The 27,468-nt window shown below is 41.2% G+C and overlaps 1 protein-coding gene across 2 annotated transcripts; it reads left to right on the top strand.

Annotated features, from left to right (window-relative positions):
* Positions 1-1,920: 1,920 nt before the first annotated feature.
* siah1 (siah E3 ubiquitin protein ligase 1) lies at positions 1,921-27,468 on the top strand. 2 transcript variants are annotated; one of them, XM_023406130.2, is made up of 5 exons: positions 1,921-2,080; positions 15,898-15,954; positions 22,092-22,273; positions 23,539-23,835; positions 25,008-27,468. In XM_023406130.2, exons 2-5 carry the CDS (start codon positions 15,945-15,947, stop codon positions 25,377-25,379), a joined length of 861 nt encoding a protein of 286 aa, XP_023261898.1. In that variant the 5' UTR covers positions 1,921-2,080; positions 15,898-15,944; the 3' UTR covers positions 25,380-27,468. The 2 variants fall into 2 exon arrangements, with proteins under 2 accessions (XP_023261898.1, XP_023261897.1); XM_023406129.2 differs by lacking the exon at positions 1,921-2,080 and adding an exon at positions 12,531-13,754.

Raw genomic sequence — 27,468 nt, 5'->3', positions numbered from 1 at the left:
TTTTAAGATGCCCAAATTTTCGCTGTCACTTGTCAAATTTTATAACTCCATATGTGGAAGGTCACTCTTTCTTCAGATGCTGCTTTTCTGGTTATAGACTGAGTTGACAAAAACCGTTGCCATTAAAACACAATGATTTTAGAACAGCTGAGAAGTGAAGTCTAGCTTTGTGCTAAATGCTGACATCAGCATTATATCATAGTATCACTGCAAACATGAATAGAAGTGACTGAACCAAATTTCATGGCAATTCAATCAATGCATTTTGAGACATTTCACTCAAAGCTACAAATGTCAACTTCATGGTGGTGCTAAAGGAAAAGTCGGGGAATCACCAGTCATTAGAACATTTTGTCTGAGAACCATGAGTGAATGGGATTCATTCTATGTGCAGGACTAATATCTGTACCAAACTTCATGGGAATCCATTCGATAACTATTGAGGTATTTCACTAAAAACCACAAATGCCAGCCCCACGCTGGTGATTGGGATCCATCCTCTGGGCACCATTATTGCAAAAAAATCTAATGGCAGTACATTTCAATTTTTTTTTAGATATGTCAGTCTGGGCCAAATGCCACTGTTATCACTGATAAAATCACATATATATGTTTTAGTGTAATCAGATATGAGATGGTATATTTTATTTGTCCAGGGAAAGAGGTGTTCTTTCAATCCATATATTGGATAAGGAGGTGATAGATCATTAAAGAACAAACCATTTTCATCCAAAATATTCTATGTATACTCTACATGTGATAAATGTGGCTTACTTTTTACTCTATGTTGAGAGATAGAAGTGGTGAATTTATTTACATATTTAGAGAGAAAAGCTGTCACACTCTGTGTGATTACAGTAAGAGGTATTCTTACAGCGCCTAAAGCCACTGCTCACGAGAGGACAATAGGATTATATGTACAAAAGTCTGTTCTTTCTCTCACTTTTCTTGCTGCCTGATCCTCTCTCACCCTCCCATGCGTTCAGACTGCTGCTGCCCTACTGGGACAATGCACTTACATAACCAATCCTTCTCTGTAATCCCAGCCCATGTAGCCCCTCCCATCCCCACCCCACCCTACACTCCTCTCTGTCTCTCCCCTCCCCTGTTCCAATCTCTTCCCCTCCTGATGGTGTCAAGGGGGGGGCTCCCTTCTATCCAGATTACTATGGAAGGAGCAACATGACCTCTTAATCTTTATCTCACCCAATTACATGTATGCTCAGCATCATCTAGACTGAATGACAGGGCTTCATTCTGAACTGCTGAAACCTTTAGTTAAGTATTGGGGAGTGTTTGGATACTTTCATTAGGTGAGTCACCTTAGTATTATTTGGTAATAAAAAATAATAATAGCTGTTAATTTTTGCCTTGATTTTATTATTGAAATTACCGCAATGTGTCATTAATGATTCAATTGCCCCATTTTTAGAACTTTTTCCACTCCTAACACTAGTGAAATGTCAATGAAGTTTCTCAGTCAGTCAAGATATCCAGACATGGGCACTAATCTCAAGGTAATTTGACATTTTGAATTAAATACGTAAATCACTATACAATGGAGGCAATTCAATCCTGATAAAAAATACTGAATAGGAATTGGAGGAGTTAAAGCAAACTCAAGAGAAAGTAAAGTGAAACGTAAACAGCCCTGCTTGATTGCCAACCTTGTTTCTCTGGTGATGGTGTGTTTTGAGTAGGGAGGGATTGTTTATGAATTAACCGGTCGTTATATCAGGATAAATATCTTAAAACAATTTTGATGTGTTAATGGACTGTAGGACATGGACTTATCCATATATTTATTTGAAATCATTTTGTAATTTTAATTTAAATTTGGACCAATTTGTACAATCGTCGATTCGTTCTGAGCGCGCTCCCGCGACAAACTTCACCAACTGTGCGCGCTCTGTGTGAGCGGCTGGTACTTAAGCCTGCCGTCTCGTCTCTGATCCAGGAGCAGTGCGAATGGTTACAACCAGCTAACGAATGAAAGACGATAAAGAGGGATCCAGGGTGTATTACATTGCCATATACGCAGCTGTTTATCTGCAGTGAACTGAAGGATATTTCGTCCGAGGTAAGCGGGTGTGCCGTGGCGAATGAAACATCAGATTTTCGAGTGTAGTGTGTGCTGGGGAAAACAACAGCCCTGCTGTAGCAGACATTAGCTTCCTTCGTTAGCGCGGTGCTAATGTTGGCTGTTAGCTAGCTATGCTTGGCAAAAAGCTTGCTAGTCGTGTCGCTAGCTGGTTTGTTGTCATGACGCACACTTGTCTGTGGTGTGCAGTCGATCGGCATACTTGGCGAGCAAACATGGTTGTAAACGTTCACTGGACTGTGCATGAAAAACGTTAACGTATCGGTTGCTAAGCTAACAAGTAACCGATTCAGCTAGCAAGTATGCTATGGGGTACTGCTTTACGGCAAGACGAGGCCTTGTATGTCTGTAACAGTCAACGCTAGCTAGGCTATGCCGTTGTCTGCCTTGCCAGACAGGGCCATTTTGCTTTCAAAGCAGGTTAGTTCAGGTCAACAGAAACCTATCGTGGCATTGTTTTGTGTGGCAGCGTTACTGGCATAACCTGGTTTTGTGACGGCCGTGGGGGAAGTGATGACTAATGTTTACTCAAAGTAAGGACCGTGGCTGCTGTCAAAGAGCCGCCGTGACTGTGTGTGTTTGGCCTGTCTCAAAGGGGAGGACGAGTGAATGTCAGCTTTTAGTTGTTGTGTCTCAGATGGTTCTGATCTGCTTTACTACATGTTCACCTTGGTGTGCGTTATGAGTGCAGCAGTCGAGTAGATCATATTATTGTTAACGTGGACACCTGTAGATGTGTTATGAAGGATGCTGTGAGAAACTAAACTCTAAAGGAATCAAGGTATGACCTTTTTATTGTAAAGTTCCTTCACTAAAGTAAGGGAACATCACTAAAGACCACATATGATGTTTTTCTTACTAACAAGGTCTCTGCTAGGGTTGACGAGGGATGGACCTAAAGCTAAAAGTTTTCAGTTTTTGCATAAAGGGAAAGCACAAAGGTAATAGAACACATAGGCAGTAATGTGTTCATATGCATAATGCAGCTCTTGCCATGTGACTATATTGTAGTAAAAAGTTGTGAGCCTGTGATTGACCAGACCACAAATTACTGTGTAATGTTATAAGGGTACAGAGAGAGATGTAGTTTTTGCTGACTAAGCTAGAGTACTCTACAAGACAGCTACTGTATAGTCCAAGCACACACAGGTCTGTAAAAACTGCATGTAGATAGTGTGTGATCCGGTAGTCCCACAGAATATTGAAATGGAGGTTCACCTCTATAGAGATGTTAGACTGCGCTAACCAATTTCCTGAGGGGGCCCAACAGTCACTCTAAGTTGTTTTAATATTACTACTACTATATTGTCAGACTTAAGAGGAAGAACCTTAGTGTCATCCCTGATTTCATTGCATTGAACAATGGCACACAAATAGTTTTTTAATGACTTTGATTAATGTGAATTACATATTTACTATTAGACAGGTTGTAGAGTAACAATATTAAGGCTAATTTTTGATATTTTGAATGAGATTTGAAAGTTTTTTGGCCATTAATGCAGTCCGTCACTGATAGGAAAAGCATTGTCTTAAATATCAGTTTAGAGAAAAATATTTTTTGTTGTTAAAAGAAAACAAAAGAGTAATTATTGGAAAGATACTCTATGTGCTATTTGTTTTTGAAACATGGAACAAAAGCATGTACTATATTCCTAAATGAAGCAAGAAGTTAAAAGCTACTAAAAGGTTGGTGTATATTACAATATTGCAGCAAAATAGTGTCATGCAAGACATTTTGACTAGTGAATTCAGCATCCTAGAACTCTGACTCTGATCCTCTCCATCATTGGTCCCTTCCATTTATTGTGATTGTACCTGACAATGTGGCACGAAATTTGAGGTGGCTGACTCGTAATTCACTATGTGAGAAAAACCCAGGAGGACTGTTATCTGTCTTACCTGTAGCTCATACAAATACAACATTGTCAGTTGGCTGAAACGAACTGTTGAGCAGTGGTTGAAAGATAAGTTTGTACAAAAGTTGCAGCTCAAGTGAGCTTGTCAGCCTGTGATCTGTATGTAGAGTTTAAACAGGAATTCAAGTTGTAAAAAATATTGTATGAAAACCAACGGGCTGTTTGTAACCTCAGGTTGAATAACTTCAGAAACTCTTACGGGAAGATTAAAAGTGCTGGATAGAAAGCATCTGCAAGTATCTGCAACGTTTGTAATGACAACTGCCTGGGTGATGACTATCACTGTAATTGAATATAAAAATGTTGGCACAATAAATAATGTAAGCAAAGTTCTGTACAGTACTTTAAGAAGCTTGTTAACGTACCACATTAATTGTGTAATTTTGCCGCATTGAAACTGCACTAAGGACTTTTCAGGATCCAGACATCACACATTTAGAGCCAAGTACAAGATGTGATTTGTGGAAATAAATCCAGGGAAAAGCCTGGTTTCCAGGCCCCAATAGAATTCTTCCTAAAGCTTGATAAAGTTTGAAGTTGTCCAGTGTCCCTGACTAACAGGGATGTGTCAATCAATCCATCTGCACACGCCCTTGCAGTCTTGAGAGGAGGACCAATCAGCTAAAATACGCACAAACATACATACCATCCTGAGCAAAACAGTTGGCTTATTGTGTTTTGTTTTGTTTTTCTTCTTCTTTTTATGCTGACTCTGCTCAGTACAGTGTTGGTTGTCTGTAATGTAGCAGCAGAGATAAACCTTTGACCTATGGGTTTTCAGTAGCTTTTAGAGAGGCTTAGTTGTTTGGTAATGTAGCTACAGGGATAGTTTTCATATGTGGATGGATGTTGACAGATGCCAAGATGATGGGGATTTATGTCATGAATAGGAAAGACTCATCCTCATGAAGTCATCATACTCAGTAGAGTGTTTCCCACATTTATTTATATGTGGCAGCCTGCCACAATATCAACATTGACATTCACATATTGATATTCTAGTTTTTATTTTTTTACTATTTCAAATGGATAATAACTTATTTTATCGTAGAGCTGTGCACACTATGGTCAATTTCTCTCTTTCTCTCGCCATCTCACTCACAAACATATTAATGATGGAATTATCTGTCATAGTCATAGTTGGACTGGCCATAGGGAGAAAGGGGAGAAATCCTGCGGTATTACTGGACTGTGAAAAATTCCATTAAATTTTTACTGTCCTTGTCTATCTCTTTACTGGTTCACTCTGTGTGCCTGTCATTCGTGGTGCAAATGAGAGCGTACTGCTGCTGCATGTGCTGGGACTGACCTGACCTGAGTCTGGGGGTTGTAATTTGTTTGACACAATGTGAGGCAGTGGAGCTATGTATATTGTTCAGTTATTTATTTGTCAAAAAGTAACTCCTGCTGCAAAAATACAATTCCATGGGAACATTTCAGTAAAATGCAAGAAAATAAAGGAGGTTTGATTTATCAGACTTTGTTTAGTTGGAAGAAAAAGTAATATAGCTGAGTTGTAGAAAGAAAAAAGACAGAAACGGTTTGCATTAGGGTTCTAACTGTGAAAATCACCGTATGATACATACATAAATATGTATTTGTAACAGCAGTGACAACAAAGGTTCTTTTAGTTGTATAGAAAATATGTGAAAAGAAATTAACATATTTAGTGGCAGCATATGCCACTAAATGTGTTTATTATATCTGTCATATTTGTATGTTAGCCTATCAGTTATGTTATGATTGAAGTATAACCAGTACCTGCCTATTTAATTGATATGATCATATATCCAATGCAGTATTTGGTCGCAGTAGCATAGCAAATACAATTTTGACCCATTCTCACATTTGTCAACATTTTGAATATCCCTTTTGCAAATGAAACATGCTGCTTGCAGATGCTGTAGGTCCACCAGTGGGATGTTGTCCAGCTGACGGGAGTTGTTATTGTTGGTATGCAGCTTTTCTGTGAACTGTAAGAGGTTAGAAACTGTTTTCCACTCTGTTTTCTCCTCAGTGGTAAATTCAGTAGCTATCTGTGCGTACAGTGTTTGGGGGCTGATTTCATTTATAATGCGAGTTCTGCAGTGAGGATGATGTAACCACATATGTGGACTGATAGCTGAGTGGCACATGCTTGCACTGATGGCTCAGACACCTGCCGCATCAACCAGAGGGGTGATTAGTCCTAACCTTCGAGCTCCTTTTTATCTCTCAATCATACAATAGCTGTGTTAAGGACTGTTAACCTAATGAGGATGTTTTGAAGGTTGCTTAAAAATAAGCGGCACAGGACTGCACAGTTCTGGCTTGAATAGGAATCATGACTGGCTCACTTAATATTTTGTGATTTTTCAACATGCCTGTTAGTCAGATATAGATTTTACAGTCTTTTTTTTTATTATTTCAATTTCTTTTTTTACTTTTAAATATGTCAAAGAACATTACAAAATGTGTGCCCATGGTTTTATCACTAACATCTATGGTATAGATGGATAGATTTAAGATGGGTTAAAAGCTGTGGCTTGCATGGATCCCAACTTTGTAGACAAGGTTGACTTCTCTCCTGAAACCACTGTTTAATGTAAACCTTAAACAGAAATGAAAAGTATACTGTATGCAATAATTCCATTTAAATTGGCATTTAAATCAGTTTTTGTCAGACTGTATTCTGTAGTGATGCTTCAGGTTGTTCAGTAGATTGGCCATACTGCCCCATGGTGCAGTCTTTCCTGGGAAACACTGCTTGGATAAAGCTTGTTGTTAATTAAAGCCATCGTGTCTGAAACTGAAAAGACGCCACACTTGATGATGCACCTTTTTTCAGCACCACATAATTTTTGCTAATTATCCTTCGTAAATTTGTTTCATCACCCTCAACTACACATCATTCCTAGTATCCAAAAATCTTGGTTTCCACATGTTTTTTTTTTTTTAATTTTTTTATCTGACTTTCACACGGTCCATCTGAGCCGTCTCTGCTTCTGTTGCTTCTGCCGTTACCTGACTACCTTTGTGCTTGTGCATGCACTGTGTCACATGGCATAACACGCTGGACTTGTTTTATGTGACAGTTCAAACAGCACAGTTTGTCTTAAGATGTAATTATGCGTCTCAGTTAGGGTTGTTGATTAATATGAAAATTGAACATCAATATTTACCGATAGTCACTATTTATGGATAATGATATGTTGTTTTGGTATGACTGTTGGCACTTTCTAGTGATATTTAGTCTATCAAAGGATGGATGAGATGCTGTGTGTATACTTGCCCGTGTCTACGACCTAGCTTGTTGGCAGACCTTTGTGTTTTCATGCCTCCACGCTGGCAGCAGCTGTGTCCGGAGGCATTATGTTTTTGAGTTGTCCATCCGTCTCTGTCTGTCTGTCCCATTCTTGTGAACACGATGTATCAGGCGCGCCTGGAGGGAATTTCATTACATTTGGCACAAGCATCCACTTGGATTAAAGGATGAACTGATTAGAATTTGGTGGTCAAGGGTCAAGGTGACTGTGACCTCACAAAACACGTTCTTGGCCATATCTCAAGAATTCTTCACTGGGACTTCATTACTTTCCGCTAAAAGTCCATTATTTGTGCCATAATTCAGAGGAGGAGATTATGAACATTTTCCCTTTGACCAGGTACTAAATTGGTGACACTTATCTTCGGTGCCCACCCTGAAACTGTGGTGGTTGAATAGATTAAGGCTGGGTGATGTGGCCAAAAATGTTTTCACAATAAAAAAATTTGTATCAGTCTATTGATAATTACTGACCATTTTTGATAAAGACTTGGACAAAAGTAGTACACTGCTGTGAGTTATATCTGTGTACTGTTTGGATGTTTGGTCATACAGTGTTGTTGCTGAGTACCTCACCATCATGGACTGCCTTTGGTTGTTTCCTGAGATGTAGCAGATGATGGTCATGATTGACAACGTGTTGCTTAATCCAAAGGATGGAAGCGGCCAAATTAGTTGTATTCCCACTCTTGGTCAGGTTCTGATATAGGTCAGACTTAAAGAAAACAAAACTGCCACACTGGCAAGCTGACCTGTCCTCATCGTCTTCTCCGGCTGTACTAATTATCTCACTCCACAGTTCTGTTGTTGGTGCAACCAAACAACACACATGTTGACCTGTCTGTTTTTATGAGCCAGGGAAAAAGCAAACTTGTTCATGTAACTGTAACGATCACACTTTCTATTGAACCATTTTCTTATTGCTATTGATGAGGTGTCTGTCGCTGGTACATATTGCTATTGTTTTGTTGCCTAGGCCTAGGATAGATCTTCTGTGACAGCAGGTTGAAGTGTGCGAAGCATCCATGTTTTTGAAGCTTCTTTGCAGCAACATCTATATTTGAAGCATAACTGTCATGGCAACTTTGTTCTGTCAGAATCAGCTTTATTGACCAAGCATGAACATACACAAAGAATTGGGCTGTTTTCTGTTTCTCTCAATGAACTTGCACACTAATACAGTAGACATAGAGCAGAACAAGAACAACAAAGCTTAACAATTCAAATCGGTTTTTCACAAATCAAAAAATTCACAACACTACATTATCGTTTCTTATCATTGGGTAGTTATCATTATAAATGAGTCTGGACAGACATGGATGTAAAATGCAACTTGTTGGTGGAGGCAATAATTCCAGTTTTTACTGCCCTGTCACCTGTCACAGCATCAGCAGCACATGTCCAGTGAATAGAGCTCAGCTCTTCCTCACAAGATTGACAGCTGTTGTGACAGCTGGCCTGATGCAGGAGGGGTGTGTGTGGTTGTGTGTGAGAGAGAGAGAGAGAGAGAGGGAGAGATGAGAGACAGTGACTCATTGGCTCTGTATTAATGAGGTAATTCTAGGGCTTACTAATGCCAAAGGGAGTCCCTGCTTTATCACTCCCTTTGTTTGTGTGTGTGTGTATGTGTTTGTGACGGTGCATGAACATAAGACACAAGGTGTGAGGCTTCATGTGTGTTTGTGTAGGTGTGTGTGGAGTTTTGCCTTTGCCCTGATATCCCTACTCTGTGGCTTCTCCATGGTAACGAGCTACTAAGCTGTACTGTTACTCAGATGTTTTTTCTTCTGCTGTGGAAAAGAGGTGACTGCCAAAGGGAAAGGAGTTATAACATTACCCCTAAAGGAAATCTTCATGATTTGTTGTTTTTGTTTCACTCAAGGATTGAGTTTAGGGCCTGGTCTGGCTGCTTCACACATTCCCAGTGATATTCCACCACTTGTAGCTAACAAAATATCCTTTGTTTGAATACATAGCATGGTGCGCTCTATATTGATCTCCTTTTACGTTAATCCTTAATATGTCATAATACAGCTCTCTACAGTCTTGAGTATAGGTGCAAAATTGCGTGTGTTAGACAGATAGCAGGGTACAGTAGAAGGGAAACTGTTCTTCATCTGCTTCACCAAAGCTCCAGTCTGTATCAGGTCAGCAAGTGAGTCTCTTCTTCTGAAGAAATGTGTCAACAGTCAAGGACTATCCTGTTGTTTATTCTTCACTCTGACTAGAGCTCTTCATGCATCTAAAATTTTCTACCCGACTTGAAGGACCTGTTTCTGTCTAAATAAAATTAGAAAGTATTTGTTTCAAACAAATGGCAAAACCTGAACCAAAATGGACCAGATGGCAACTGAACTTGAGTCCAAACAGTCCCAAATACACCTGAATCCAGAAAATCTGGGTAAAGCTCTCCACTTGCTAATGCACGGCCTTATGTTTGTTTTAAGAGTGGTTTCCTCTGTTACCTTATCTAGCTCATGGGAGAACCTCTCATTAAAAGTGAATTGGCTCCTGACAAGTTCCATTGGCTTGCTCGTTCACACATTATTCAATAGTGTGACATTCCTCTTTTGGAACAGTAACATTAATTTACCTGCTCTTGTGGCAGTGATGCTCAAAGGGTTCTTACAGATATGCATAAAACAGTCTGCAGTGAAACAGCCTCGGGCTAGCTGACGCTGACTAAAGTACCCAACACGATCCAAGAGTCAGGTCAGGGCCTCTGGTTTTTAGCTGGTCAGGTCTGCCTGAGACTTCTGATATATGGAATGATGCAGTTCACATCCACCTGCAAAATGCAACACAGTGTAATGGAGACAGATTTAGCAAATAAATCATATAGTAAACTGAAGCTGAAGTAATGTTGAAGTTTGACTGTTGCTCTTTTTTGAATATGTCATCTTCTTGCGTTCCCTCTGCAATGGTTTAATTGCACCTGACTGCATTTTCTGTGGTGAATTTTCTCAAAATATGGTTAAAACATGATACATTTGGCTTGCCGATTTTGCATGCTTCATCCTATTGATGTAGAGTTTACACAGGCGTGGAGACAGTAATGCGCTGGTCAGAGCTTTTAAATGGACTTTGCCTCCATCTTTATGGACGTATAATGCAGGGTTCATTTTGTATCCACAATGTGCCTTGTTAAATTTAGCTCAGAATTAGCTACATGACATAATGAGCAAAGGTGAACCCATTGAGACCAGTGAAATCATATCAAATGTGATAATTAAATCTATCAGAGCATTGTTAAATAACAGGTCTTTGGCAGGTCACGTGATACTTCCTTTAACTACAAATGGAGACTTAATGTAATCAAAACCTGTACTTTTTTGACGAGAATAAAGAATATATTTATTTGCCTTTTTATTTTGGCCTTGCCTCAGTGACTCGCATCGGTTTAGTACACGCCAGACTGTAAATGGAAATGACAGCACAATTCATTTCATATGGAAATGTGGGCTTGTGCACAACTCAGCCCGATGTGTTTTAGAACCTCCTCGCCAAGTCATGCTTTTTTTAACATCTCCAACTCACTGGTCTTGTTGTCTCTTACTTAATTTCAGTTCAGTGGTGCTTTGTTGGCTTGACAAAATTTAGACGTCTGCATTGCCAAAGCGTGTTTAAGATATAAATAATCTGTCTCTCTTTCCCCTCCCTCCCTCTCTCCATCTACCCCTTTGTAAACCCCTGGCTGTAGGTGATGAAGTGTTTGGGTCTCAGGAGTTGAACTGCTGCCTGGTCCAGATGGCTCATTGTTGTATTTGTTGCCCTGCCCCTTTAATAGCACACTTTGGGCATTGACTAGTGTCACTAGTGCTGTTTTATAGCTCACAGCATGTATGTGTGCCACAGTGTGCTCTCTTTGTGCCCATATTTTTTGTGCTGCTGAGTTTCTGATCGCATTATGTTGATATTGTCTGGTGATAATGTGAACAGATGCAGTGTAACGATGGTGAAGAGAATACAGCAGTGTGCCTCATGTCTTCTCTTAAAGCTGAGCAAATCTAACTGTGCTTTCACAGTGGTAGTTCAGGCAGAATCCAGGAGCATTTCACCTAAGAAAAAATAGTGTCGTGATCACCTCTTCCATATGAACTGTGGCATCTCATGATGACATTTTCAGTGGCATTCTTGGCGAGAGAAAGAAGGCAACCGAAAGAGAAGGAAAAAGGCTGGGTGATTATAGGGCTGAAATAAGTTACATCTGTGTTTGAATCTGTCCATATGTGATTGAATCACCCAAGATGCATTTTGGTGCACCATGTGAATGGGGCCAGCATCTCTTTCTGTCTGCACTAAGCTAGCTATCACTTTCTCTCCTGCTGACAAACAGATTCTGGCTCTCAGTGATATTTTGGTTTCACTTTGGCTTCTTTTCCTCGCTGGCTCAGTTTTGTGTGTTTAGAGAAGGAGCCAGAGAGTGTGTGCAAGAGACTGAGTGTGTGTCAGAGAAAGGAACAAATGAGTAGTAGAACATTTTTACATACCTAGAATGACTCTAGAAAGTAAAAAGTTAACATTTAAATCATGACAGCTGCAGTCCCCTAATCTAAGATATGCACCACATTGTTTTGATTTTCAAATCCTGGCTTTAATTTTGCAAATGCCTGAGTTCAGTGGTTACATACAATACAATTTTTTTTTTTTTTTAATTATTAGCTGTGAGGTAATTGAATGTGATACATATGCTTACTACATTCTGGCAAACGGTGTGAGAGGAAGTCAATAGAAGGATAAAATGAAAAGAAAATGCTGTGAGAAAGGTATGGTGTCAACAAGGGCAGCGGGTGGTACAGCCTGCAGCTAGACGAGGCTGAAATCTGAGACCTGCACAACCCCAGAGCCAGGCCGAGGGAGGGGGCAGAGAGAAAGAAACACAAGTGGGAGAAAGAAAGTGAGACAGACTGTCCATCGTGGAGAAAGACAGCAAAATATGCAGCCTCGAGGCATGTAAGGAAGTGTAGACGCAGAAAGGAAAATGGAGAGATACTGACATGATAGATGAAGTGTGTGGGGGGGGGGGTTAAAAATTTGTAAGAAGCAAGTTAAAGTCTGTGTGAAAGGGAAATAATGTGTTGCGGAGAAGAAGGGGTTATGTGTTTGGGTAGGCAGCTGCCAAGAAAGAAAGGGGAAGGGTGTGAGTGAGCATGCTCTGTTTGGAGAGACATTGGATGCCGGCTTAGCTTCTCTCCGTTTCGCTCAAACACACCCAGCAGCAGTGACACCTAGCACACTCCAGGGGACAGAGGGAGCATGGCTTGAATAAAGTAGCGAAGAGGAGAAAAAGTCAGGGGCAGAGAAACTTTGTCTGGGACTTTCCCTTCTTTCACTCTCTTGCAAGCTACAGCTTTCTTCAGGCAGGAAACTAATAGAACGGGGCTTTGTTTTCTAATCGGCAAAGGGTTATTTTTTCGAGCAACTCGTCTACACGACACAAGATTTGTTTTTGTTTTTTTTCTAGAAACCAGCCCTTCTTTTTCCATTTTGAATTGTTTTTTTGTATGTTTATTTGTTTTGTTTTTTGCTGCAAACCTGCAACTTTGGGAAATGGCTTTGGAAGAGGATATACCTGTTGAAAGCTGCAGTGGTCCAGCGCCAACCTCTACACTTGCGGCATATAGAAACTTGTGAGAGGATAAATATCCAGCGTTGGAGAAAATCTAAAGAGACTTGGCTACAATATCTCGTGTTGCCTTTCATTCCTAGTGGCTGGGAGCAGCCAGGGTGTGGCTAGTTGACCACACACTGACAGACTGCTCACAGAAAAATTGTGCAAGGTTTTCAGCGGAAGAGAAGGCAAATTAGTGAGCTTCTCTGTTTCTTTGCACTGCAGCATAAGCGCGTAGCAACCTGCTTGGTGTGTCTTTTTTAGTTTTGCACTCAGTTTGGTCCTGATCCTGGTCCAGGTTTGATGGATGCTGGTTCACCCACTGGATATCCCTGGCTGTTTTTCTTGATGCTGCTGCAGTGACTGAAGGACTTTGGAATTTGATATTTTATAGTTTTTGGGATTCCGTTGATACAGACATAGGCACTCTTATCGCTTTCTCTTGTCCAGTCCCCTAGTGGGCATTTATTTTTCCGGCAACCAAGCATCCCCATCTGCTTCTGTCTGGACACAGCCCTCATTCTTTCATTACAGCCTGCCCTGGACCCTCATGTGGTAACCCCTCCTAAATGGGGGATGAAGAGGGAGAAATATGATCCTCTGTTTTGTGGTGTGTTTTTAGGGCAGGAGCAACAGTGTGTGGTTTCCATGGAAAAGGCCAGAGAACTAATGGTACTGAGGGGCTGCATGAATGCTCTACCCCTATGTCTCTGGTCCAAGTGAATTTGAAGCCAGTTAGCGTAGCACTCCAAGCTCCGCCCTGGAACTCCTTGTTCAGACTCTTCTCATGTCTAGCCAAAAGGAGCGTGAACAGGACTGAAGGTGAAGCAGCTTTTTAAAAGATAATGCACATGTGTGCAATCATTTGTGGAAACATTTACACCTTTTCTCTTCATTAGCTTGATGTTAGCTTTTGTACAACTCTCCTTCTAGCTGAAGCCAAGGTGTTATAAAATGTCATAAATTCCTGTGCTCAGTCTGGCTCTAGCTCCATTTGTGGCAGGTTGATTAATTGATGCTTTTTTACATGGAGCTTGTGTAGCAAAAAGTGTAAACATTGTATGTTGAATAGCCTGTGTGTGGGTGAGTACAGAAGACGCTTTAAGCAAGTGTTGCCTGCCTGCATTGTGAATTATAACTGGCGGTGTGTATTAACACTGCACAATGTGTGTGTGACCGAGAAAAGAGTGGGCTATGAGTTGAGAACAAAGAGTGGCATGTTTGTGTTGAAGGCCAGCTTGTTTTCTGTCTCCTGCTCTGCTCGTGCTCTCTTCATCTAGTTCCTATCTCTTAGCCCTTTTCCACTGCATGCAACCGGCCATCTGATTGACAGCTGATGTTATGTCATCTATAGTACCAGTTCAAAGTTTGGACACACTTTCTCATTTAAGTGGATGGGAAGGTGTGTCCAAACGTTTGACTGGGGCTGTATGTCTTTTTTTTTTTTTTTTTTTTTTTTTTTTTCCAAACTACAAAACGACTCGGGAATAAGTGCACACTGTCTAGACACTATACTTTGCCTGCAAGGTTTGCCTCCCGTGTTGTGTTTGTAAACGGTGTCTCATACTGCTGACTGTATGTGCTAAACACTGCGTGTTTATCACTTTAGAAGTGATATCTAGATCCTAAGACAGGTATTTCAGTTATATTGCAGTTGTTTAAGCAGGGTAGGTGTTGTTTTTTCACTTTTAAAAATATTGACAATTTTTGTTTGTTTTCATATAGGTAATTTAAAGCACCATTATGCAACTATTTACCTTGAAATGACAACTTCAAAATCATTTTGATGGAAAAATTAACTTGTAATGGGAAGAATGGTGCCTCTATCATTCCCACACCACGCTCTGAACTCCTGTTCTTGCACTATGTAACTTGAGTTGAGCAGGTTTGATCTCTTGCAAGAAGTGCGTAATGCTTTATACATTACATACCACCAATGGGCTTTCAGCTAGTTTGGTATTCTCCATATGGACATAATGGCAGAGGCTAAGAGACTAGCTCCTAGCATCTACGTTTTAGCACACAACGGCTCTGGGTTCAGATGTTTTCGGTCAATCAGCTTAGCAGAATGCCGACTTGAAATGAGTGGGCCGTGTTCTGTAATTATCACTTGTGGCTGTAGAGGCCGCAGTTGTCCCTGCTCAGAAAAAGTTAGTGTTGCTTTAAAAAGCTTGCAGCAACACAACACTGCTATTTTAAGCAGTAGCATGAATGATAGATATGCAATATATTAAGGTCAGACTGAGGTCTTTTCGGGCTAATGTTTGGGCTTTTGGGTCTTTGGAGGCTTATGTGGTAAAGTGGACACACTGTATGTGCATCTGAGCTAAATCTATTGACTTCATACAAGAGTGAGAGTCCTGCAAAAAGGTTTACCAAACTGTTGGTGAACAGATTTCAGTGAGCTGAGAGGGACTTTTGGAAAGGTTTTGCATCAGCATTCTCTGATCCTGACTACAATAGTTCAGAGCCACTGACTTCAACACATGGGTGGAGCTTTATCTATTTTATGAAATATGAATTAACAGTGCTGGGAAAATGGTGGAGCCAACAGACCGTACAGTAGGAATCAATGACTGTAAAATGACTCATGCTAATGTCCACGGCATTAGCTGCACCTAAATACCTTGAATGAGCATTGTTCAGTCTATGGAAGTGTACTATCCCATCCTGGTCTCTAACAGCCTGTTAGAACAGTGGAGATGGCTGCCATAAACATTAGACTGTGTCATCTTGAAAATCAGATCAGCTTCATATGTGAACTGACTCGAGCATGTGTAATACCCACTGTCAGAAATGACAGAACCAGGCCATCACTCTAGCCAGTAAAGGAAGATACATGTGTACCTCCTATGTATTTTGCTTCCTGTGTGTTACTTCAGGGTTATTTGAGGGATTTGTAGCTTTGTTTCTCAAAGTCATGTTTGTTTACAGTCTGTCTTTTTTTTTTTTTCTCACTTTTCAGAGGTCCCCACATTTCAAGAGAAGACGAAAGCCTTATTTGGAAATCTTATGGACGAAGGTGAGTAAATATGTCTCTGCTAGTGTTTTTTTTTTTTTTTTTTTTTTTTTTTTTTCTCCGTCTTCACCTGTTTCTGTGTCCATCTTTAGCTGTTTTCTGTGACAGCCACAGCCTTCTCAGTAGACTGTTTCACATGTCTGTGTCTTGAGCTCCTTCTTGTAGTCTTAGCTGTCAGTTGATTTGTTTCCTGTTTGAGAATTTGGAGCTCTGAGTTTCCTTCACTTCGGCAGCTCCGAGTACACGCTCTCTGAATCACAGAAGTGTCATTATGCGTCCGTCTGCTAATAACCATTTTGCCTCTTGTTAAAAAGTGCATACAGGACTCACTGTTAAACAGGAAATTGTTCATCCTTTCCCATTTACCTTTATGTTGCTCCTCCTGAACACAGGGCTGTGTGCCGAGTCATTGTTTGTGACTGCTCATCTTTGTGCCATCATCCTCCCCTCCACCTTCTTGACACACAGAAGTATGTGCTCATTTCTCTCTCTCTGTCTCTCTCTCTCTGTCTCTGTTTTGAGCTGACTCACTCCCTCTGTCTCTTCAAGCCCTCTGAGCCCATGTTGCCAGATTTGACCGACAATCACAGCCTTGATGCTGCCCAGTCATTGTATCGTCAGTGTTTTATTTTCATGTAGTTTGTTTTCTACAAAGTGCTATGGACATTAGTCTTCACTTATATCAACAGATACAACTTTTACAGGAAACAGGAAGTATTATTGCTATGGTTGCCATGGATTCAGTTACTCTGGGGGCTACAAAAAGCTCTGTTTTCTTTTCCTTTTTTTTTTTAGCCTATAATTAATCATTAACAGCTCCCTTTTGCTATGTGCCACTGGTTGTACTGTTAACCAACAATGATGCTGAAGAAAACATAAAGATCAGGCAATTTATGTAGTTATAAGGACCATCTTTTTTTCTGTGATTTCTCTAAGTTAGTTTATTTGTGATGGATGATATCCTCTGAAAGTGTAAGTTACACTGACTCTAAAATATGTGTGTGTGTCTGTCTGTCTTCAGATTTGACTGAGTTATTATTATGATTTTATTATTTTTACAGTTGCAGTCAGGGACTGAGAGTTTTAAGGTAGCTGTGTCATGTTGTTTTGCAGGTACAATAAGTAACTCATGTTGGGGGTTTTTTGGGGTTTTTTTTAACCTGCATGCACCTGTCCCTTTCACCTCACAGCATCTCTGCCTTACTTCTCTCCCTCTATGCCCTTTCCACAAAGCTCCTGTGCCTCCCTTACAGTTCAAACCTCTGCAATATAGCTGGAACTCTTAATCACTGGAAACCTCCTTAATGGTATAAAAAGGTAACCTAAATTGTAGCAGCCCACCCAGATTGATTCTTTGACTAGACAGGTAAGAAAACATTGCCCAGTGGGCTGAGAACTGCAGAGTCTGGCGGCACTGCCTTTGTTGCACCTTTTTTGTTAGATGTAGAATTTTGTTATAAATGCTCTCATCCCTAATGAGCTGCCAGTCGTCTGCAGTGTCCACATTATAAGAAGTAAGACACAGAAGCCTGTAAACTTAAAATTCAGCCTGTAAAATCCATTTCTAAGCCCCCTGCTGACAACAAAAGGGTGCTGGGCATTGCTTATCTGTACTCGAGTGTCACTTGTTAGCCCCCATGTGCCAGCTGAACAAGTGATACTATGTTTATCCTCCCACACACGCTCTTCAACTGGGCATGTTGCTACTCGTTGTAGCCTTACTTGCTGCCAACTAGCAATTGGAGCTGCTGTTAGATAGGCAGATGGACAGACTTTTGTAAGAGGGAAAGTTTATACCATAGATGTGATGAAGAAAATTATGTCTTTCTTAAAATATAGCCATTCTACCATAACCTGTGTATCCATGTTGGTGACATTTTTGGTCCTAAATTTCAAGAGCATGGGTATTGCTCAGCCAATCGGAAACAATATCTTAATCACATCAGTCACAACGGAGCTGTTTTATTTTTTTATTTTTTTATTTTTTTCCCCCAAAGATTGCTGCACGCCAATGAAAAGCAGTGCGTGATGATGTCCTGCCAGAATTCATATCATAAGTTGACTATATGTCATGATCCCTAAATAAATGACACACTTCTGGCTGAATTAAAACAATACATTTTCATACAGTCCTACTGGGACCTGGTTTGGCAAGTCTTCTCAGCTCTAAGACTTGATAAAACTTGCCCCCTTTCCTGGCCTCCTGGTTGAGGTCCAGTGTTGATCTATTTCAGTAAAGTATGTTTAGCCATACATTAGTTCTGCTTATGGAGCTGCAGTCAGTCTTCTTCATGTTATATTTTATATAATGTTAGTCCATTAGTCATTACCGTGCACCAGCCATCTTACGGAGGCTGAAATGAGGAAATGGGTCTCTTTTGTATGATTTGGTTTTTATCATGGTTACAGTTAGTCTAGCTTGGCAGATTGACACTTGGAAATTTCTAACTGACTTTCATTGACATTTGCCGTCTCCAGCGGTCACGCATATCATAAGATGGAACTGTGGTGTTACATTTATTTGACAGTACCAATCAGCCACACCCAAATAACGTCCTCTCTCTCTCTCTCTCTCTCTCACACACACACACACACGTAGGCACACATTGCTGGCAGATAGCCTCCACTCTTGTGATAAGTTGGTGTGTCCTTATCAAGGCTTTTTTAAGCAAAGGGAAAATGCTTTGCACTGACTCCATATATAGTGCATGCTATGGGTCAGTTGAGTTTGTATGAGTTGTGCTGGCTTTGTCAGAGTGAACTGAACAGAGGCAAAGGTTAAACTTAATCAGTTAATCTTGATGGTACAGTTAGAGAAGTTTGTGCTTTTACAAAGTAAGTTATTGAGCTTGATTTATTTATAAAAATAAATAAAAATCTACAAAAATGCTGTGAGAGTTTGCAACTTTGATGTATCCTATACAACTAAGGAAACATGTTGAAATATATTTTTATACAGATACCATACGTTTAGATATACATATTTTTATACATGTTTCATAAAGCTGCCAATCTACAGCAAATGACTCTATCCCTGCAATTATGACCATAACATTGTCTTCAAGCTAGATTAGCCAAGATATTGACTGCCTGTTTGAAGCTACCCTATGTTAGATATTCCAGTGTCACATGCTAGCCGACTGTGACCCTGGCCTTGGACCAGCTGAATGTCCTGAGCTAATTTGGTCCCACTGCTCTTAGTGCTACTGCTAGCATGCTAGCCAGCTAAGAGGATCTATTAATAGCTGCTAAGACAGCAGATGTGTTTAAGGCAGGCAGGCGTAGGGACAGCAAGCTAATAGTCTCTCATCAGATCCAGTTTGTACCTCTGCTGTTGGCATGAGTGTGCATGTGCATATGCAGAGAAGCTTTACCCGAGCAGCCCTGCCTGCTGGTAATGCTGCCAGCAACCAAGCTAGACGCAACAGGGAATGATTATGATTATGATGTAGATAAAAGCATCACACTTAGTATTTATGGTTATTGGATGACTGTAAAACCATCTGGGAATGGTCAAAATGTCAGGAAATCACAAATCACTGAAAGACTTCCTTTGTAGGCCCATTGGAACTAGATATCGGCTTTTAAATTCTGTTTTCATGAAGCACAGTTGATCAGTTTTATTTCTTTACAGATGTCTTTAAAAAGCTGACTGTTGTTAGTGGGTAACTATCAATGAATCCTCATCAAAAAATGGGTTAAGGAAAAAACTAATCAAACATCCCAATACAAATACTAACATTTTTTTTGTAGAAAAAGGATTCAGAAGACCACCCATGATGGTCTGTGACTCCCAACAAGTAATTTCTATTTAACACCTTTTTAATAGTTAGATTAACTGCTACGTTAGGCAAATTGAGCAGCCGTGACCAGAGCTTTGGCAGCACTTTGCTGGTGGGTGTTAATTCCCCAGCTGTTGTACTGTCTGTCTACATACTGCTGCACTATCTCACCACCTGATTCTCCTCTCTTGTCTTCACCTCCCACACATACTATCCTCCCCTCTCTTCACATTCTCTCCTCGCTGCTCTGGGTCTCCCTGTGCTGCGTCTGTCTGTGGGTAGGGCTATAAAAAGGATGAACTATGCAGGGTAGCAGAGGAGGTGGAGACATAGGCATGCACAATCATCCCACCCAAACCCCTGTACTGCCCAGAAAAGAGCTGACGTTAGAAACATCTTCCTTACCTTCCTCTTCTTCCCCCTTTTATCAATCTCCACACTCGATTGTCCTGTTTGGTTTAAAGTTTTTTTTTTTGTTGTTTTTTTTGTTGTTTTTTTTAAGGCCACACAGACTGCATGTTGAATGTCCACACCTCCTATGTACTTGCCCTACTTGATTCTTAACTTTGCTGTCTCACTCCCCTGCTCCCCCTCCCTTCTTGTATCATCTCCTCCACCCTCCCTTCATCTCCTGTGGCTCTCCCCCTGCCTCTCTTCAACACATACCTTTTTCCCTGCCCATCATTTTTACTGGCCTCTACTCTACCCTCTCCTTTTCTTTGCTCCACAGGCCATACCATACTTAATCACAAAACTGTTACCAAGGCAACTGCACAGCACGATAGGAAACAGCAGCTCTCCACACACACACACACACACACACACCACATCTGAGTTCACTTTACTGTCTGGTTGTTCTTTTTTTATATATGTGACTAAGAAAATCTGTACAGCTCAGACTTGGTGCTTGGACCATAACAGATATGTTGTAGATGGTGGGTGACAGAGAGAGTGCTGATGTGTTGTATGCTCATTTGTCATACACAGTGGTTTTTTTGTTAGTTTTTTTTTTTTTTTTTAAAGCAAAAATACTGTAAGGTTTCTGTCTGCTTGTTGCTGCCAGCCATAGAGAGATAATATGTCCCCCTAAAGAAATCTAAATGTACTGCCAAAGACAGCAGTCTAAATGATTTGAAGCACAAATGTACTGTGGTTGCAAACATGTAGCCTGCAGCAATCGCACAGAATCTGGAAGTGCGGCAGGATGACAAGTTTTCATAGTTTGAGAAAAGTGGGTAACCACACTGATTGTTTCTATATGTCAGTTCAGCTGTTGGGTATTCCATGATAATTGATTTGACATTTATGTAAACCAATACATCTTAGAGCAGTGACTGCCATTGCAGTTAAGTGTTTATTATTGATGGTTAAATGTGCAATATGGTAAACATGCTGTGCAGTGTGTTGTGGCTCTGCTTGACATTGAAAGCTGTGAGAACTGTAAAGAATGGTGGATATCACAGATGAGATGAGAATGGAGAGGCATGTAAGCTGAACAGTGTGACTGGTGGAAAAAATGAGGATGATGGAAGTTACATTTCCCACATTTGTTCAACCTGAGGCAGATTAAGAGGCTGTTGCAGCCTGAAACACCCCTCTCTAACATAAAGATGATGAAGAAAGCTTGCTTATGTGGTAATCTCATAGATTTTGCTTTGGTTAGTGTGTGTGTGTGGTAGCTCTGTGTTTGGTTTCTCCCCATTCCTGAGGGCAATATGTGCCGTTTGGTGCTGAGCAGGGAGTGTCCAGTGGGTTTTTGACGTTATGAGAGCAGTGAGGGTGAAACAGAAGAGTAAATTTACAGGCTGAGCAGATAAACAATTATGTAAAACTTGCTATAAAGCTGAAGGGAGCTGCAGATTTGGGTGATATTCTCTGTAGTTTCATCAGCTTTAACATTGTCACATTGTTGTCACACTGTCGTCACATTGTCACTGGATACATGGCTATAGTAAAATGTCAGTTAGAGCTGCTTCAAAGTTTTTGGTAGCTCTGCAATTACAGGAAAATGCATCAGGACATATGACAAATAAGATTTGGTGCCACATAGGCCTTCTATATGCACTCAGCAGTGTTCACTGGGTTGTCAGTCTCAGCCTGCCTATCATGATTATCTCTCTTCCCACATCGCTTCAGTGGATTGCCCTTCGGCTTTGATGTAGAGGTGTCAGAAATATCCAACTAGAAACATATGTGTCACAGCTCATAAATGTGTGCGTAAAGAAGCATTACAAGGAGAGGTCTGGACAATTGGCCAAATTAATTTCTGATACAAAAACTTTGTATCCATGCAACTGCGCAGTTGGATCTGCTGAAAACTTTATCACAACAACACCTCTCTCTCTCTCTCGCTACCAGAAATGAGTCGCCAGACTGCCACCGCGCTGCCCACAGGAACCTCTAAGTGCCCACCCTCCCAGCGCGTGCCCACCCTGTCAGGCACCACAGCCTCCAACAGTGACCTGGCCAGCCTGTTCGAGTGCCCTGTCTGCTTTGACTATGTCCTACCACCTATCCTGCAGTGCCAGTCCGGACACCTGGTATGTACAGTCCAGCCTGGAAAGTAACCAGAGCCAGTTGTTGTATGCAATACATCTTAGATGTCATTCAGAGTATCTAATTTGCATTACTTTTTTAAAGTCTGTGTGTGTAAAGTGAAAGCACATTGTGAATTTATCAGCATTGTACCCAAGTTTCCCCTGGAAAAGAAACGTCTTGTTGCTCAGCTAATTTCAATGTTTGAGGAGTCTTTAAATCTAGAGTTCGTTGTTATCATTATTTTTCACCTTTAGCTGTTTTCCATTTTGTTAAAGAAATTGTTACCACGGTTTTTGAAGACCAAAATAATTCCCTGTCGGACTGCATGCAAGTTCAGCGAGATCCTGTACGCCAGAATGTTTGTAGTACTACAACTATCAGTATGTTTGTGCTTTGCACAGCTATATATCATATAAACTAATATTTAAGAGCTGATGTTTATTATCATGATAATGCACAATATAATCTTTAATACTTGAGTGCTAAAAAAAATTGTTGGAACACAAAGATGCTCCCTTTCAGTTCAGACCCATTCACTTTCTTCTTTTTTTTTTTTATGCTTGGGGAAAAAACAAAATTTCCTCACCAGTCTACACTCATTATCCCATAATGACAAATTACTGACCAAACTGTGAGAAGGGCCTTGGTAAGAGAGTCGACAAAGATCCCGATGGTCACTCTGGCCTAGCTCCAGAGATCCTGTGTGGACATGGGAGAAACTTCCATTGCATTGGCCATTCTCCCCATTTGCTCTCAGTGGCCAGGCAGCCAGTTCTAGGAAGACTCCTGGTTGTTCCACACATCTTCCATGTAAGAATAATGGAGGCCGCTGTGCTTTCTCTCTTCAATGCTGCAGAATTTTTATTTGTGGCCATCCCTGGATAGTCCTTCGACACAATCCTGTCTGAAAATGTGAAAAGAGTGAATGGGTCTGAACACTTCACCAAATCACTGTAAGCTGAGCACTTTAACAGCCATATAGAAGAATCAATATCAAATGTTTTCATGACACAACTCACTACAGCTGCCGAATGAATGGGCTAATATTGATCTGACATTTGACTCATGATTTGACGAGTGTAACTTGGGCAAATGTTCGAGTTAAAGGCAGTTGTGCTTTGGAAATGTGTGTTTCCTTTACTGAGCTCTGCCATGTTTCATAAATATTAGCCAGTAAAATTACAGAAAAAGAGATTCCAACAGCTACAGCTAAGAGACTAACACCCCATGGCGAAAAAACTAAGTTGTATTATTTGTCTCTGCCCAGGTATGCTCCAACTGCCGGCCCAAGCTTACCTGCTGCCCCACCTGCCGAGGCCCCCTGGGCTCCATCAGGAACCTGGCCATGGAGAAGGTGGCTAACTCTGTACTCTTCCCCTGCAAGTACGCCTCATCGGGCTGTGAAGTCACCCTGCCTCACACCGACAAGACGGAGCATGAAGAGCTGTGCGAGTTTCGGCCGTACTCCTGCCCCTGCCCTGGCGCCTCCTGCAAGTGGCAGGGTTCCCTGGACGCTGTCATGCCTCACCTGATGCACCAGCACAAGTCCATCACCACACTGCAGGTAAAACAGTGACTCTGGTCCTCAGTTCAGTGAACAAAGAAGTCTTAATGTATTTCTACCGTAGCTGTTTTGGGCCTTTATCTGCCTGGTTTAACATAATTATATTTAAAACTTGCTTCATTAAATGTATATGCAGTTAATTTAGTTATCTATAAAATATAAATTATAACTCCCTTAACATTTACTAGTTCCCACCCTTACTGACCACAAGTGTACCAGATATCAGGTTGATATGTTATTGTGGTAATACAGTTTTACGGGGCATTTATTAAGCAGTGTACCAAGGAAACCTTTTATATTGCAAGCCTAAAACCTCTCCAGAATGGCAAAATGTGCTTCCCTATATTTATTTTTTTATTTATTCATTTATTCATTTATTTTAACACCTAATCTCTTGGTTTTAATTAAGTATTGATAACGGCAAATGAGGGAATTTCAGTCTGGTACTGGAGTGGAGTCTGAAACCTATCCAAACCCTTCAAATAGCAATATAAAGCAATATTAGCAGTCTTTAAAAGACTTAAACTATTACACTAGCATGGTTGAAAGGTCTGCCGCAGGTCTGCCTGCTCTGGCCCTCTGTAGGTCATGCATGTGAAGCAGACATCACACACATTACAGGACCTGTACTTGAAGATGGCTCAGTTTTTCTTCATCAGGGCAGAGAACACAATACTTCCTGCCGGCTGTTGTCTTGTCCAGACAATCTGAGGAGCTTACACCAGTTACAGACTACAAACATCCATCAGGCCTCTTTTTAGCAGCAACCGCCTGTGGCACATGAATGACACAGCAAATTCAGTCACAGTGCAGCTTCATAACCAACTCAAGAAATCACACTGGTAAATGTCAGTAATGTCAAATAAATACAAGCACTTTACATATGCACTGTGAGACCATCCTACTCTATATTTGGTGCTATCCACAAAAGAGTCGGTGTTCCTGGTATCACAGCCTCAGTTACTCACCACCTCAGAGTCACTTTTAAAATCCTCCTCCAACACAAACCCAACATTGCTGTGAAGTTGTTTTTATTGAACAAACATGTTTTTCTCTGAAGGTAGATGCCTGTAGTGGCTCCAAAAAGTCTTTCTCAAACATTTCTAAAGTTTTTAGAGATTTCTCATTATATAACCTTAAGAAACCTGTGTAACTTTTGTGTCTCTGTCCAGGGGGAGGACATTGTGTTCCTGGCCACGGACATCAACCTGCCTGGCGCGGTGGACTGGGTAATGATGCAGTCCTGCTTCGGCTTCCACTTCATGCTGGTGTTGGAGAAGCAGGAGAAGTACGACGGCCACCAGCAGTTCTTCGCCATCGTGCAGCTCATCGGTACTCGCAAGCAGGCAGAGAACTTCGCCTACCGACTGGAGCTCAACGGGCACCGGCGCCGCCTGACCTGGGAGGCCACGCCACGCTCCATCCACGAGGGCATCGCGACGGCCATCATGAACAGCGACTGCCTGGTGTTCGACACGTCCATCGCACAGCTGTTCGCCGAGAATGGCAACCTGGGCATCAACGTCACCATCTCCATGTGCTAAGAACTTTGAAGAGAAGAGGGTCAAAAAGTTACAGATTGTCAGGGGGCATTTTTTAGGGGGTCAAATCAGTTGTGACCTCACAGCGCCCCCCTCTCTGCCTCACCCCTAGAGACGTGGAACTGGACTGTCTGATCGGGCAGCCGTGGAGGCCCAGGGGGTGGGATGGATGGATGGATGGATGAATGAATGGATGGATGGATGAATGGATGGTATGAATAAACACAAGGACATAACTGTGTAGTGATGGCTATAGACTTCTAAACACACACACATAAATATATATGTGAGACTCGTGCACGCACATGCAGTCTCATCCTCTCTTGGTCATAAACACGGACACAAACTGAGAAGCTGTTCAGTCAAACTTGCTTGTCAAACACTCGTTTCTTGGTCACATCTCTCTCTTGGAGTGATTTCCCGCCACTCTTGTTTTAGTGTCTCTCTTTCTTCTCCTCCCCTCAGTCATCCTCAGACATTTCAGACACTACAGCTCTCCAGCCTTTGCTCCGAGACGCTGGAAGCTGGTCATCGCTGAGCAGCTCTGTGCCGTGACAGCTACACAACGAGGAAGGCTCAAGCTATATTTCAACACGGACTCCTGGTCAGTGCTAGGTAGCTAGCCAGCTATCTATCTTTCCCCTCTGTCTGTAATCCACCTCAGTACCTGTCAGACCTCCTGGATCAAACGGTTCACACATTACCGACACTTGTAGGGCTAGGACCGTGGCTGTGGCTGGTATTGACTTGCTCAAACTGGAACCCAGAGTCCATGAAAACTTCCTTATCACAGATTTGGATATTTATTTTCACCTGTGACTGACATGGATGTGGATAGCTGGGCCTGGAACCGTCACCCATAGGCTTGGATGGCTGTAGCACCCATAACAACCCAGTTTTGCCCAGGACTGGAACCTCTGATCTGCATTAGGGTTCCATGGATGTCCATCTACATCTGCGATGTAAAACATCCACACAGGCTCATCTGGTTTCCTCCCAGTCCACACTGGTCCACCCCAAGGCTAAAGATTGTGCATCGGACGCTCTTTAAATAGTTGACTGTCATTGTTGATAGTTATTAGACTCTGCTCTCATACTGTATGGATTTAAGAAGGCCCTCAGCTACATCAGCTCTGGATTTTTTTAAATTTTTATTTTCATGGAGTGGACACAACAGTGGCGTTCTGACACACACACACACACACTTTCAGTCTTTGCATTACAGGCTGTGTGTGCAGGTGTAATAGTGGATGAATTGAGTGTGTGTCGGCGCATCTTTGACCGAGGAACAGAGGATGTCGTTTTGTTTTTTTTGTTTGTTTGTTTGTTTTACATGAGGAAAAAAAACACTGCATTTCAGTTGATTCAAAGTTTTCTTTTTGAGTTTATTCTTAAGTCTTGTTTCGTTTTAATTATTTTAGTCGTATTTTTTTGTATGAGAGGAGAGAAGAACTGTGCGTGTGTGTGTGTGTGTGTGTGTGTGAGAGAGAGAGAGAGAGCGCGCATGTGTTTGTGAGAGATGGACATTTGGCAAGAAACCTACTCTTTTTCTCCTTTTCCTCTCTCCCCTGCTATTCTTTCATTTCTCCTCTGCCTCATTCTCGCTCTGTCTGCCAGCGTCGGCCTCAACCACTGACTGACTGATCACCCAACTAGGAATGAGGGACAGTTTCTACCGTTATAATGTTGCTATTGTTATTATTAAATGGAGATTATCATAATTATCATTTTTTGTAATGACTTTTAAAAACAAACGTTAAAAGGCAGTTGTAAAACTTGTGGCTCAATGTCAGTGTTTGTAGTTAAAAAGCAAGTTGTGTCGTTCTTCTGAAGGTTTTTTTTATTTTTTTTTTATTTCCCCCCCCAGAGTTGAATTGTTTTTTCCCCATCTGTTTGTCTCTCTGTCCTTTTTGTTTGTGTGGTAAGTCTTTTCTTTTATTTCCTTTTTTTTGTCTGTGAGGAGGGAGGGAGGTCAAGCCAATCATCTCTCCCTTTCTCTTCATGTGGAGTCTCAGTAATGTTGCTGCTCTCCCTCAACTCCTTGACTTTTTTCTGTTTTAATTTGTCATTAAATAAATCTATCTTTTTCATA

This window comes from Seriola lalandi, unplaced genomic scaffold (genome assembly GCF_002814215.2).
Source record: "Seriola lalandi dorsalis isolate HSWRI2012SDOR001 ecotype SW California unplaced genomic scaffold, Sedor1 jcf7180002054295, whole genome shotgun sequence".
In the NCBI taxonomy this organism is placed as follows: Eukaryota; Metazoa; Chordata; class Actinopteri; order Carangiformes; family Carangidae; genus Seriola; species Seriola lalandi.
This window is presented reverse-complemented; position numbering and strand designations above follow the sequence as displayed.

Excerpts from the sequence above, each read along its gene's own strand:
- siah1 (XM_023406129.2), top strand. The coding sequence starts at position 13,637 with ATGTCTCTGGTCCAAGTGAATTTGAAGCCAGTTAGCGTAGCACTCCAA. Across the intron at positions 13,755-15,897 it reads GAGCGTGAACAGGACTGAAG|AGGTCCCCACATTTCAAGAG; the intron begins GTGAAGCAGCTT and ends CTCACTTTTCAG. Across the intron at positions 23,836-25,007 it reads AGTCCATCACCACACTGCAG|GGGGAGGACATTGTGTTCCT; the intron begins GTAAAACAGTGA and ends GTCTCTGTCCAG.